Genomic DNA, 14,335 nt, shown 5'->3' with positions numbered 1-14,335 from the left:
GTGTGCCGCTCTGGCAAGAAGGAACTGGATGCCTGAGGTACTCGGCTCTAGGAAGAGGTGGGGAGAGCTCCCTGCCCTGCTCCCAGGGATCCTGCGCAGGCAGCCAGCCAGGTGAAAGGAACTGGCTGAGGGCATGTGCCCCACCAGTCCAGGACTGCTCCAACCCTGAGCCTCCTAACCTCCAAGGCGCCATTTAAGGAAGGTGGAGGGGCTGAAGCCCCCCCCTCCAAGATTCATCTCTTCCCATCACTGTCAGGGAGCAAGGGGAAAGTGCACAGTTGGTTGCATTCCTGTACTCTGGCTGGGGAGCACGGGGGGTGGATGAGCTGGGCACTTTCCTCTCACTCCTTGATGGTGACAGGAAGGGGAAGAGCAAGCAGCATCCTGGTACAAATATCAGGGTGGGGACTTCAGCCCCTGTGCTCTCCCCGCACCCTCCCCACACCAACCCCCTGCCCAGAGATCCCCCACATTCCCAGCCCTGACTCCTATATCCCCATGACTCCTGCATCCCTCCATACATACACACAGCCTCCTGCCCTGAGCTCCTCCTCACTCCCCAGCCCTGATTCCTGTACCTTCCCACACCCCAACCCTCTGCCCTGAGTTCTCTTTACCCACAACCCTGACTCCTGCTCCCCTACACCTTCAAATCCCTGCCCTGACTCCTGCATCCCCCCACATCCTCACCCCTTGCCCTAAGCCCCCAGACATTCTGACACTCCCCGATCTCCGGTCGTTAGCCCCCCACACTCCATCCCACACTCACAGTAGTTTCTGAAAGAAATATATCACAACCCCTTTCTCCCCAACCTCCTGCCCTTAGGTGCCCCAGTGGAAGTTGCTATAAGACAGTTCCTGTAAGAAATGTAAGTTACTTTCACTCCCATAATGAACATTTGTTTAACCCTTAACCCAAGGGTTGGCACAAATAATAGTGAAACCATCTGGAGTTGCATTAGCATAAGTTCCTAAGTGTGAGTCTGATGTGAACCTTGAACTCTGTCATAAAGAGTAGTATGCATCTAATGTTTTCACATTGAAATTGGTGGTACTGATCTTTGCTCTAGTAACATGTCATACATCTCTTAACGGCAACTCCAAGATGAGTTTTGTAACACTTAGCCCATGCTAATAAGAGGAGTCTTTTTTTTCCTGCTTCACTAGAGAGACATCTCATGAAAACTAATGAGATACAATGTACTGTATTCACAAAACATGTTGTTCTTAGCCTATTTCCCAATTAGTGCAAGCACATGAAATGTCAAAATTAGTTTGCATTCAAAATCGTTAATATTACTCATTGAGATCAAATTATATTTCTTTTTCCGTAGCCTACTAAATCATATCCCCCCATTTTTCAGACGGTTATTTAAAGCTGTTTGAATTGGACAGTTGTAAATTCAGCATGATCATTGGTTCCAGGAGCAAAATTGTTCCTTTCAAATTTTGAGGAGTCATATTTGTATAATCTGCATGTTGTTTGTACTTTGTAACATGAATAGTTCTAATATCTGTTACCTTTAAAAAGTTTCTTTTTATCTAATTCATATTCATAATCTTAAATACTTTCACTAATTTTAGGAAATAATTAGGAATAAGACATAATACCTCATAATACATTTATTTGCTTATGTCTTTTCTGGTGTCTTAGGGTGCGTCTACACAGCACCCTTATCTCTAAATAAGCTACACAATTTGCACTACACAAATCGTATAGCTTATTTTGAGTCAATTTCAAAATTGCTTATTTTGTAATTTGGTGCTATCTACACAGCACCATATTTTGAAATAATGTGCTATTCCGAAATGCCCCTTAACCCTCGTGGCATGAGGGTTACCGGAACGTCAGAATAAGCCACCTGTTATTTCAAAATCTATTTTGAAATAACGGGCTGCCTCAATAGACGCAGAGTAGCTATTTGGGGATGTACCTTTGCAAAGCAAGAGAAATGCCCAACTTGAAATAGCATCTGATTTTGTTTCAGTAATAGCACACACATTTCAGGTATTAAATCAGTTAGCTATGGGGTTCTCAAACTTTGTGATACCCCCCTCTAAGTTGCTTACAACCCCCTGGGGGGTCGGGTCCCACAGTTTGAGAAACGCGGAGTTAGCTGATCAAATACATCATTATCCTTGGAATTGTAAAATGTTTTTGAATGTCCACGATTTCATAGAAGATGAAAAATCCTAGAACAGATCTTATGCAGGACAGGAAGACCTTTTTTATTATTTTTGCTTTGGATAGTGCATTACTTCCATTCTTTAAAAAGGTTTTCCCTCCTCTCTTGTGATGTGAAAAAAATATAAATAAATCATTTAGTTTCTCTGCAATCGTTTTCACCCCTTTGATTTACCACTTTTCATTCTCTGGGTCTGTTGCCCCCACAGACCTTTGCTTCTGATTTGTGAGGCACTCAAAGAATCTTTTTTTTATATTTATATCTCTAGGTATTGATTCACATTTCTTCTTACCTCACAAAGTTGATGTTTCCTTCTTTGAGCTGATCATATGAACTTTGATTTTCTAATTCTTCCCTTCAGGCAATTTTGACTAATGTGCTCATTTTTAAAAAAAAATCCTTTCCTGAAGGACCAGGTCTTGATATATTCTTTTTATAGGGTACCTCAGTTAAATATATTGCAGTCAAGTTGTGGAAATGGTGTTTATGGAACCCACTAATAATGTAAACTGTATACACTGAAATGTAATAATCTCTTCCGAAGTAAAACATTTAATATATTCAACAAAAATTTCCTGTAACAGTTCAGGAAATTGCATACATAGCATCCAGTTAAAACTACTGGGAGAATTTTAAGTAAGCAGAACTAGCAGGACCCAAATTAGAATTTAGCCAGGACACTACAGTTATTAACTTTCTTCTCATGAAAAGTACTACCAGTTCTTTGAAGACCACATGTGGTCAGGGCATTGATTTTTATGTCTAATTCAAAAGATTTCACATCCAGCAGCATAGGGCTAATATCACCAACGCCAATATCTGCAACTCTTTATTAACTTCCTAGATGTCTCCTCTCTTAACTGTTTACCAGGACTGTCTGTATTTAGATCATGAGATCTAATCCAAAGAAATATGGCTGTGATTTTAGTGTTTTAGGATAGTGTGTCAAAGCATTTTCCCATAGAGAAAATGGAACTGCCACAATCAACTCATCTGCCTGCTGCAAAAATGTTAAAACTTAAGTATTAAAACATAGAGCAGTTTGCTGAATTTTCTCGTATTACCCGGTCAATTACTATAAAAATAGTGATAAAAGCTAAACATACGCCAGAGAGAATGCAGCATATTAGAGCTCTGGATAGCTGCCATTCTTACCTGTAGTTGCAGAACTTTTCCTTGAAGATGATTCTTCTCTTTCTTCTATCTGCCTTATGCCATCCTAGTGGGATGTGGACATATACAATGAAAAGATCCAACCTGGAATTATGTTGTGCCTTTATTTATTTATTTAGATTTTAAATGATTACAAATACACTTATCTAAGGCTCTGAATGCAAACCTCAATTGAAGTTACAAGACAGTGAAACTCCAGAAGCAGTAAAATATTCATTCCAACAAGAATTCAGACAGACAGACAGACTCCTAAAAAATAGGGTTGAAGTTCAAATTATCATTGATTTGACTCTGAATTATCTACCGGTTGGACCTCTCTTCTCCGGCACCCTCAGTACCTTACTGGCCGCAGATGAGGGAATTTCCTGGACAACGGGAGGTCCCCTGTCACCAGTCCCTCAGGCCCCTGCCCTTCCCCGCTGCTGGCTCCTTCAGCCCCGCTGGGCTGTCTGGACCAGCTCCAGTCCCAACTTCGCTGCCGGTTGGCCAGGCAGCTCCAGCCCCATTGCAGAACAGCACACTGCCAGATCAGGTTTCCGCAGTCTCAGCTCCGCTGCCAGGTGGCACGTGGCCCCAGCCACGCTGATTCTGCTGGTTGGCACGTGGCCCCGTCACACTGATTCTGCCAGGTTGCCACAGCCCCAGACAGCTTTCCCTTCTGGGCTGCTGTGGCCACAGCCCTGGCCCTTATGTCAGGTGGCAGGCAGCCCCAATCGTGCTGCTGCCCCCGCCGCTTGGGCTTTTGTGGCTCTGCTGCCTCCCAGGCTGACACAGCCTGGCCAGGCTTCCCCTCTTGGGCTGCTGTGGTCCCGGCCCTGCTGCCAAGTGGCAAACAGCCCCGATCACACTCCACTGCTGCGGCCCTGTTGCTAGCAGACTCTTAAGGGCTGCACCAGGCTCCCAGCTGTTGGCCCTCTTGCCCCAGGACACTCTCATCCAGGAACTTCCGGGGTCTGGCATGATGTTGCTGGATGAGAGAACCCCGGATTAATTAAACCTTTGGAGAGACAGATGCAGTTGGTCAGTCCTTGTGTAGTCATATGCATTTGGGACATGCTTATTAGTAGGAATGTTATATTTCGATTAACTAATTGAATAATTGATGGGCTTTCCATCGACTATTCAATTAGTCGATAAGAACTACTGTGTTCCACCTTTGAAATGTACAAGAGCCTCAGTGGGAACTCTTGTGCATTCAAAGAGGAAGCACCGCATGGAATCTGGGGTCAGCCAGGGACACTTTTAAGCTGGCTCCCTCCAACACTCCCTTCGCGCCCCCCCCCCCCTTGCTGCCTCTTTGTGATAGAGACAGCAGGAGGGGGGGGGGAGAAGCAACTAGTCAACTAGGGTGTCAACTATCCAATAAGCTTTTGCTTATTGGATAGTCAACTAGTCAATTAGTCACTTACATCCCTATTTATTAGAGTGATGAGCTCTCAGTTTTGCTGTAAACACATGGACTTCCGAGAATCAGTTGCTTGATGTTTATTCTGTTGACACAGATGAGCTACACTGTGATGTCAGCACCAAAATAGGAATCATGATATGAGACAAAGATCCAGAATATGAATAATTAAAAAATATTAGAAAAGGGGAAAATAATTCAATATGATTGATTGGGAAAGTGAGGATCACTTTTTAATTATGGAATCATTATTTCCTGTTTCTTTGAATCTGATGATAAGGGTGTGGCTGAAATTCTGTTATTTACTTTAAATAATTTAGTTTGTGAAAGTGAATAGAGAAAAATAATTTTTAATTAAATTTAATTTAAACTTTTCAATTTGTCAGTTTCTCAAGAGTAATATCAACAAAAACTGATAAAACTATAAATTAATTAGTGTTCTATTTTCATTATTTATTGATTTTTTAAAGTTATTTCTGAAATAGAAACATATGACTATTCTCTTTGATATTGCAATTTATACTTACTTGATTAGAAATATCAGCAGGAAGTCTAAAACAACTGCTAAGCTGCCAACAGGTTCTGCTAGCTTAATTGCTTGCATACAGCGAGTATGCTGATTAGACTGCACCACTGGACAAGGGTCTGGAGTTAAAAGCAGAAAATGTCCTTGACTCCTGAAACACCATAGCTTTAGTATATTTGTTTTTGCTATAATTTAATTGTAAATCACGTGACAGGAATGGTGGGCACACTTGTGTATACTTATGCACTTGCTCATTCGCTCTCTCACACACACACACACACACACGCACGCACGCATGCACATCTCTTGGCATTAGAGAATTTAGCATTTCACCCGGTACTAAACATACCTACACCGTTTTTTTTTAACCTTCAGAAAATTAGTTAAAGAAAACTGTTCTCTAAGGGTATATCTTTGCCAAGTTTCTTTGGAAACAAATGCCCTTTCTGTTTGTGGAGGTCAGGCCAGAGGTTATCAATACTAAGGTAACATTTTCCCTGACTTAATGGAAGTTGTGCTTGTTAAAGATGGCAGTTTTTGGCCCAGAGTGAATAACTCATGTTAATATGTTAATTGAAACAGAAAGTTGAAATTCCAAAAGCTGTATCACATATACTATGGAAAGTAGTCATTTCCCACTGAATCACAGAACTAGCAATTCTCCTGGAATCTTCTTAAGGGAGCTTCATCTCAAGATTAAAGTTTTGAGCTTGAAGAATGTGTCAGATGCTCAGCCTAGTGCAAATCTGTGGATATTCACTTTATGTCCACAGATACACGAACAAGGTCTGTGGATATCATGGATTGGATATCATTGGATTGAATTTTGCATCCACATAAGGCTCTACAAATCATCTTAGGTCTATGACTTTAGGATATGGCCCTAAAAATGTTGTATGGTGCAATTTTCATTTTTTTTAAAAACTAAAGCACAGATTGTGAAAAGTATGGACCTAGCCCTATTTTCTAAAATTACAGCTTTGTTGATAATTGTATGGCATCATTATGCATAGTCATTAGAGAATGTGAATTAGACTGCCGGGCACATATTCCTGATCTGCAGATTGGCAGAAATTAAGATAATAAAAGAGATTTTCCAGATCAATAGTATTAGGTGAATAAAGACAATGTTCTATTTAATTACCTTGACCGTGCATTTTGTTTCTGCTGCAAAAATTTCAAATTGAAGCATTTATGAGAATCTGTTTTCTAATGTAGACCAGCCCTGATGACTGCAGAAGACAAAGGATATGAGATTTGTATTCAAGTGGTATCAGAGTTGATGGAGAAAATCTTCCTTAATATTCCTGCAGACTGGCTGAACAGATTAATAGGTACTGTCTAATTTGTTAAAAGAACAATCAGCTGCAACACCGAACCAGAAACACTAAACTAAAACTAAGTTATAGTTACTGTCTAAAGACAGGACATTGATCTGGTTTGATGTGATGTTTCTGATGTTTTATGTAAACATCAGAATGCGTGTTTCATTTTCCACTGAGGCTTTGTCAGGCATTTATAACTAATTCCCAAACATTATTAATCTGAAGTTACATTTATAAACATTGATCATTTTTGTTCAGAATCCTGAAGGTGAATGCTGTAATTGTTACAAAAGACATGAGAGATCTTCTGAATTTAGATAACAGAAAGTACTGTGAGATGATTATGTATAACATTACATAGCTCAATACAGTTACTCGTTAGGAGTGTGCGTGCGTGTGTGTGTGTGTGTGTGTGTGTGCGCGCGCCTCCATATGTGGAATGGTTTCCATCTCATTTTTTAAAAATAACTCCCATAGTTTCAGAATGTATATAATTGCAAACGGTGTTAAATGTCTTGCTGAGAACTCCCGTGTTGTTGACATCCTCAAAGTAAACTTCCTGCTTGGGAGCTGCTAGAGAGTATGTTACAGGAACTGTAGTTCAGCCCAGGAAAGAAGGACTAGCAAATCTGAAAATGTGTAAAACTCTTCTAAGGAAATTTTTACTTTGTAATTACTAAATTAATTATTCAGCTTTGTGATTCAAATGTTGAGCAGCATTTCCTATGTTTATCCCTTTCAGTGAGCAGATCAAATCTGAGGATATGACACTACAGTGGCAGTTCTTTGAGGTTTGGGGAAAGAACTTAAGTATAGATATGAGCATTGATAACAATGAAGCATAACTGATTGGTTCACTATCTTTTGCAGTGCCTCCCTCAGATGCTACCTATGGCATGGTAGTGGCAGATCTGTGCCACTCACTGCTGTCAGGCACATCCTGTCTGTTGGACATTAGGAGCCATTTTACTCTGGATGAAAACAGCTATCCTTTGCAACAGGATTTCTTCCTGCTGGATTTCCATCCTGATCTCTGAAGCCTTGTCCTCTTCAGTGACTGACTGACTGACTGACTAACAGAGAGCATATGAATTAGCAGATTTAAAAAAAACAAACAAAAAAAACCCTGCATTATCCCACAAAAGGATAGAGACAAGAAAAGTAAAGAACGACAGTGAAAAATGTTTTTATGTATAATTTGTACTAAAAATTAAGAATAAAAATGAAAATCCACTGCTGTAATATTTTATGAATTGTCATATAGTGATTTTATATGCTGTTCTTAAATATTTTGTATATACCTTTATTTATAAAAGGGTTTCACCAATATTTTCTCCTCCTCTTTCTCTTTTCTCTGCCTCTTCAAAAAAAAAAGTCTTCTGATATTAATTGACAGTGAAGTCATATGTACATTGACAGAGGAGAGGGAAGCCATTATTCTGGAGTATGGTTTTAGATATAAGATACTCTGGTTTTGTTATTTCTTATGTCTTTGCTCTGGTTCACCTCCTCTCTTCTGTGGACAGCAGTTTTTTCATTTTCTCCCTGCAGCCTAGTAGTCTTGCTTCTCTCCCATCTGAACATTTTCTCACTGAAGGATCCTAATATCTGAGTCCACCATGCCAATTGTATAGCTAAGGATTTGTCTTCACACACAAGTCACGCTTAGTCAATTTAACTTAAACTGGTATTAAAAGCTTGTTCAGTTAAACTGGTGAATACTCCTTTGTGGACCCTCTTAGATTGATTTAACCTGGTATATATTGATTTATTTTAAGTTGGCAAGAAACTGACTAAAGCTAATGAAAGCTGCCTGTTTAAAAAATAGGCAGTACTCTAAGCACCACCCCTCCTTTCCAATCAGGCTCTTATTCACAGAGCACAGGGCCCTGCAGCCTGTGGGGGTGGAGCAGGGCAGGCTCCTGCCTGAGAAAGGAGCTGGTCTGCTAGCTGGGAGTCTCACTAGTAAGTCTCCCAGTCCCTCCTTCCCCTCCAGCCCTCTGCCCCGCTGCTCCTACCCCCCATCCCACATTAGCCAAATCCTCTGCACCCCAACCCTGCCCCAGATCACAATCCCCTCCTGCAGTAAGTCACAACCCAAACCCCTGCACTCCAATCCTGTACCTGAGGTCGCAACTGCCTCCTTCACCCAAACTCCCTCCCAGACCCTCATGCACCCAAATCCCTTAACCCAGGGGTGGGCAAGACAACCTCAGCAGGCCGGGTTCGCCCGCCAAGCCAGTTGATCCAGCCCACAGCCACCCTGCCACTTCCCCAGAGCAATCGAGACTTGGGGTTGGAGGAGCTGGCGGTTCTCTAAGCGCTGAGGAGCAGGGGCAAAGACTTCACATGCTCCCTCCACCTCCAGGCCAATCAGGGTCTGTGAGCAGGGAAGCACAGGACGCCTGATGGGCCTGCCCGATTCGGGGCGGCCTGTGATCACTTCAGAAATTTGAAGTTGCCCTTCCCTTCAAAAATTATTGCGCATCCCTGGCATAAGCTTTCACAAGTTGAACTCACTTCATCAGATGCATGAAGTGAAAGAAAAGAAAGAGATGGCAGCCATACATAGATGGGAGTGTTACATCAGAGCTAATTCAGTCAGGGTGCATGTGGATAAGAAGGTGAGAATACCTGAAGGGGGAAATTATTTATTGTAATGGGCAAGCCCATTCCCTGTCCCTATTCAGACCCATTCTTTGATGGTTTCAAAAGGTGCATGTGAATTCCAGCTCAGCAGTTTCACACTGCAGTCTGGGTTGGTTTTTTGTTTTTTTTTCTTGAGAATGGCAACTTTCATGTCTGTAACTGTGTCCAGGGAGGTTAAAATATTCTCCGCTGGTTTTTGTATGTTACAGTTCTTGATGTCTGGTTTTGTCCATTTATTCTGTTGTGTAGAGACAGTCTGGTTTGTCCAGTGTATATGGCAGAGGGACCTTGCTGGCACATGATGGCCGATATTACATTAGAAGATGTGCAAGTGAATGAGCCTTTGATGGTATGGCTGATGTGGTTAGTTCTTATAATGGTGTCACTAGAGTAGATGAGTGGGCAGAGTTGGCAACGGAGTTTGTTGCAGGGATTGGTCCCTGGATTAGTGTTTCTGTTGTGGGGGTATGTAGGTGCTGATGAGTGTTTCAGGTCTGAGACTGTCTATAAGTGAGGACGGGCCTGCCTCCTAAATTCTCTGAGAGTGAGGGATCATCATCTAGGATAGATTATAGTCTTGACAATATGTTGGAGAGGTTTTAACTGGTGGCTGTAGGTAATGGCCAGTGGTGTTCTGTTGCTTTCTTCGTTGGGTCTGTTCTGTAGTAGGTAACTTCTGGGTACCTGCTTGGTTCTGTCAATCTGTTTGGAGGGAATATTTTGTGCTTTCATTGTCTAAAGACCTCAGATAAAGCTTAGAGGGAGAGATAAATGTTTGTATTATAACTTTCTTATGCTTAGACGTGGTCTAAACCCAGTATTTGTACTGGAGTAACTATTTCTGTCAGGGGTCTGATTTTTTACCAAGATAGCTACATCAGTACAATATCTAGTGGACACTATTTTATCAGTAAAAAGGTGATTCTTACTGTATGTAGCTTATTTCCATCCTCTATGGGAATATATATACCGGTATAAAATATCTTGCATCATGTAAGGCACCAGTTCTCAACTAGGGCCCCCTGGAGAGCCATGAGCAGGTTTCAGAGGGTCTGCAAAGGCCTGGGCTTCAGCCCCAAGTGGCAGAACTCAGGCTCAGGTTTCAGCAGCAGGGTTTGGCAAGGGAGTACCACCTCCATCCCCTGACTTACCTCACTGGGCCACCCACCCTGTCTGAGTGTAGTGGGGAGTAGGGGGGAGAAAATCAAAAACTACAGTGTCATGAGTAGACAGCAGCTAGCCAAGAAGTCACACCCCTACTACATGAACTGTTCAGAGAGCAGCACCAAATGGTGAACCTGGCAGTTTTGGGAGTGGGAGAAACAGCAGGACAAAAATATGTGACCTGTTCTCTTCTCACTATGTCTTTGCAGGTATTGATTTCATTTATCATCAGTCTTGCTCACTGGAGGTCTGACTCCACTAAGCTCCCATGGGCTCTTGTTGAACCTTTTAAACATCTATTTCCTAGAGCTGGAAGGGACCTTGAAAGGTCATCAAGTCCAGTCCCCTGCCTTCACAGCAGGACCAAGTACCATCCCTGACAGATTTGCCCCAGATTCCTAAATGGCCCCCCTCAAGGATTGAGCTCACAACCGTGGGTTTAGCAGGCCAATATCCCTCCACCTCGCAACACAGAACTGTTTCCAGGAAAAATTAATTTCTTAATAGAGGAAATGTTTATACACTAGTGACGCAATGTAACTGAGATGATACTGAACAGACACAACTTTCTTTGAGCACTGTCTGATGTCAATTAGTTGTTTACAAATAAGTATGTGTCAGGAGAACTCGTGCACAACACTAGAGGTTAATTGTATTTAATACAAGTATATTGAGGCCACGTGTATGGCCTGTGCTTTCCCTGGGGCATAAGGGGCAGCAAGAGTCCAACCCAGTAAGTCTTCATTTAAGCTAAATCTTTTTAAAATGCTCCATATTCTTCAGACCCACTTCTGATCTATTCTGTTTGACTGTGTGAACTGATCTAAACTGCTGATCAGATGCTGGAGAAGAATGGAAAAGTCAAGTGTTTCTTTTGCCTGCGGAACTCACATATTCAGAGCAGATGCTCGGTTTGCTCATCCTCTGTTGGAATATGCAAGTTCTGAGATAAGTCAAAGACTCTGTCTTTTGGAACCATCCTTGAAAGTCTCATCAGCCCCTAAGTAGATGAGCATTATTATCCTGTTAGTGAATAAATCATCTTAATCCAGCCAACAACACCTAAGACAGCACCAAGGAAAAATTTGGTACTGACAGTGAATGGTTCTGATGCCTGCAGCACTAAAGCTGATCTCAACATCAGTGTCAAAGCTAGTACTGATACCCTCATTGTCTGGCTTCAATATTGGAGGTTTGTCTACTCTGCAGGGCTAAAGTTGAATTAAGCTGCACAACTTCAGCTATGTCAATTGCGTAGCTGAAGTCAAAATAGTGTAATTCAGCTTTTGGCGCTGTCTACACAGCAGGAAGTTGAAGGAAGAGCACTCTTCCTTCGACTTCCCTTACTCTTTGTGAAATGAGGGTTACAGGAGTCGGAGTAAGAAGTCCTCCAGCTCAACATTATTTCAAAATATAATGGGTTGCAGTTTAGATGCACTCTTTATTTCAGAATAATGCCGGTTATTCCGAAATAACGCTATGTAGACATAGCCTGACTGAAGAAGCCATGTATCAAGAAGCCTGAGAAGGAGCTCAATGTTATCTCATAAGGACAAACACAGCAAAGCCTGTGGCGAGGACTCTGCCAAGCCTCATGTGATGTTGAGGGCTGGGGAGAAGGAGGAGCCTATGACACAGCAGTCTGCTAGCACCATTCTAGGCTCCAGTGATCATCAGTGTCAACCTCAGGCTCAGTGGAGGAGAGTGGGCCTGAATGTGAACCACCATTAGTACCAAGATACCTAGTGGCTCTAGTATAGACTGGAGCACCAAGAATTTCTTACATGTTGGCCACACCCCAGAAGAGGTTTGCACCTCAGTCACCAGAGCATACATTTTCCCTGTCCTCAAGTAGAGAATCTTGTCCCCTGAGAACTGTGATCACATGATGAGACCAGCTTCGTCTCTACCAGCCTGGTGACAGTTAGGTCAACCCACCCACGCCTCCCGGATCAAACTGTACTCCTGTAGCATATTACCACGGCCTTATTGGATAGTGGGGGCCCACAATCGCAGGCATCAAGAAGCCGGTCTCCTCCATGGCTATTAATGCCCCATCTCACCACTGAAGGATCTTTTCTCTCTGTCACTGGATGAGGCAGTATCTTTAGAACCAATATTAGCACTGGCTGTCCCAAGTGTCCCAAGACTAGGATGTTAAGTAGCGATTAATTAGCTAATCAAGTAGTCAATGGAATTTCCATTGACTACTCGATTAGTCAATAAGGGGGAGGCAGACCTTTCAGGCAGTTTCCCCACCTCCTTGTGGCAATACCCAGTGCATCAAGAGGCCAAAGTTTCTCATTGCAATGACTCTAAGTGGACGACACAGTATATTTGCACCTGATGTCAAATGACTGGTGGAACTTCCTCTGAATATCAAAGCACAGTCAGCACGGACACAAGCATCATTCTCTGCTGCTTCAGAAACATGCCAGTTTCTGAGAGATGCAGGACAGCTACATGAAGCAACCCACTGACCATTGCTAAATATCAAGCACTTGCTATGGCAGCCTGGTCAGATGCCAAGTGAGTCAGTGCAGTCCTTCGGTCACTGTCTGATACAGGTGAAATGCCTCGTGCCCTCCATCCTAGTAGTCTACTGTTTGCTGGTCCCCTGTATGGGATCCACAAGGAAATATCCTCGAAGAAGAATGAATGATTTGTGCGGTTCTTTGAGATGCTGTAATCAGTGTTGATTCCTACTTGGCCCTGTTTGTGGAGTCCTTAACAACTCGGGCTTTGAGGGAGGGTGCCTGTACGGCACCAACACACACTAGTATTAAAGAAACTTCTAGCCTTGTACTCAGGAAGTGCCTGTCCACCTACAGTGGGGTCCACACCAACTGCCTCTCAAAGAACAACAGCCCCTGTAACACTCAAGGGCTAATGCTTAGGGCAATGGAGTACATCCACATTTACACTGCCATGAAATTAGACTGGAACACTCAGAACAAGAAGCTTTCCCCTTTGCAGGGACAGTGGGATCTGTCTATCTGCAAAGTCTCACATGGAGTTCTTTTCAGATTTCTTTTGCGGCTCTTTGAGTTTGCTGGATTTAAATGTGGAGTTGTTTCTGTTTCATACTCTGTTTCTAAACCCTGACTGTGGATCTATTAGGACCTTGAAGGGATGGCTTTTTCTGCACTGAGATATGGCTATGATGTTGCATACAGCAGTTGGCAATCAGAGACAAGTGAAACAGCACTATTCTAAGCTTTGCATACATAACCACCGTAACTCACTATACAAAAGAAACAGTTGCTGAGAAAATACCATGCTGTGTTTCAGCTCTGGCCTCTGGGCACGCATAGGTACACATCGCTCACTCTCAAAACACTGCCCTCTCCGTCCAAAACTGTCTCTTGGCAGTGCTTCACATTCCAAGGTGAATGTTGCAGTGGGCCCTACTCACTCTGGCTTTAAGCCCCTCCACTGGCTCAGTTGCTTCCACTTGAGCTCCTCAGTTACTGCACTATGCTCTCATTTGTCAAACAGTACTCCCTGTGATTTGGTTCACGGACGCATCATCACACTTCAATGTAAATTTAAATCAAAACTAATCTTTCCTCACCTTGTCAGTTCTTTGTGCACCTGACCCAGTGATTCCTAAGACTTTCCCCCTGCCCCTCAAAACAAGAAGCTACAGCAAAGTCTTTCCATCTGACTAGAGTTTCAACTGGGTCTGCTGCAGGAGCCTTCCTGCTCCTTGTCCACTAGTTAAGAAATCTCCTTTTATAAGACACATCGCCTCTTCTCTGAGCATTAGGTGATCTCCACCAGTCCACCACCTGGAAAGCAGTTTAGACCTGGTGGGGATGAGATTAAACACCAAATCATTGCAAGGGTTACCTCATCCCATGGCATATGTCATTTACATTGGGGAGCTCTGTTGCTATGGCTAGAG

The 14,335-nt window shown here is 42.8% G+C and overlaps 1 protein-coding gene across 4 annotated transcripts in view; it reads left to right on the top strand.

The window, feature by feature from the left end:
• Positions 1-11,354, top strand: part of SHLD2 (shieldin complex subunit 2) — an 81,772-nt gene extending 70,418 nt beyond the window's left edge. For all 4 annotated transcript variants that reach the window (XM_075934825.2, XM_075934822.2, XM_075934823.2 and 1 more), the window contains 2 exons: positions 6,509-6,624; positions 7,486-11,354. In XM_075934825.2, coding sequence (XP_075790940.2) covers positions 6,509-6,624; positions 7,486-7,652 — 283 coding nt within the window. In that variant the 3' untranslated portion in view covers positions 7,653-11,354. The remainder of the gene's footprint in view (positions 1-6,508; positions 6,625-7,485) is intronic.
• The last annotated feature ends 2,981 nt before the right edge of the window (positions 11,355-14,335 follow it).

Source organism: Pelodiscus sinensis, chromosome 8 (assembly GCF_052426305.1).
Source record: "Pelodiscus sinensis isolate ZL-2025 chromosome 8, ASM5242630v1, whole genome shotgun sequence".
NCBI lineage: Eukaryota > Metazoa > Chordata > Testudines > Trionychidae > Pelodiscus > Pelodiscus sinensis.
Note: the sequence above shows the minus strand (reverse complement) of the source record. Positions and strands in the feature narration are given on the sequence as shown.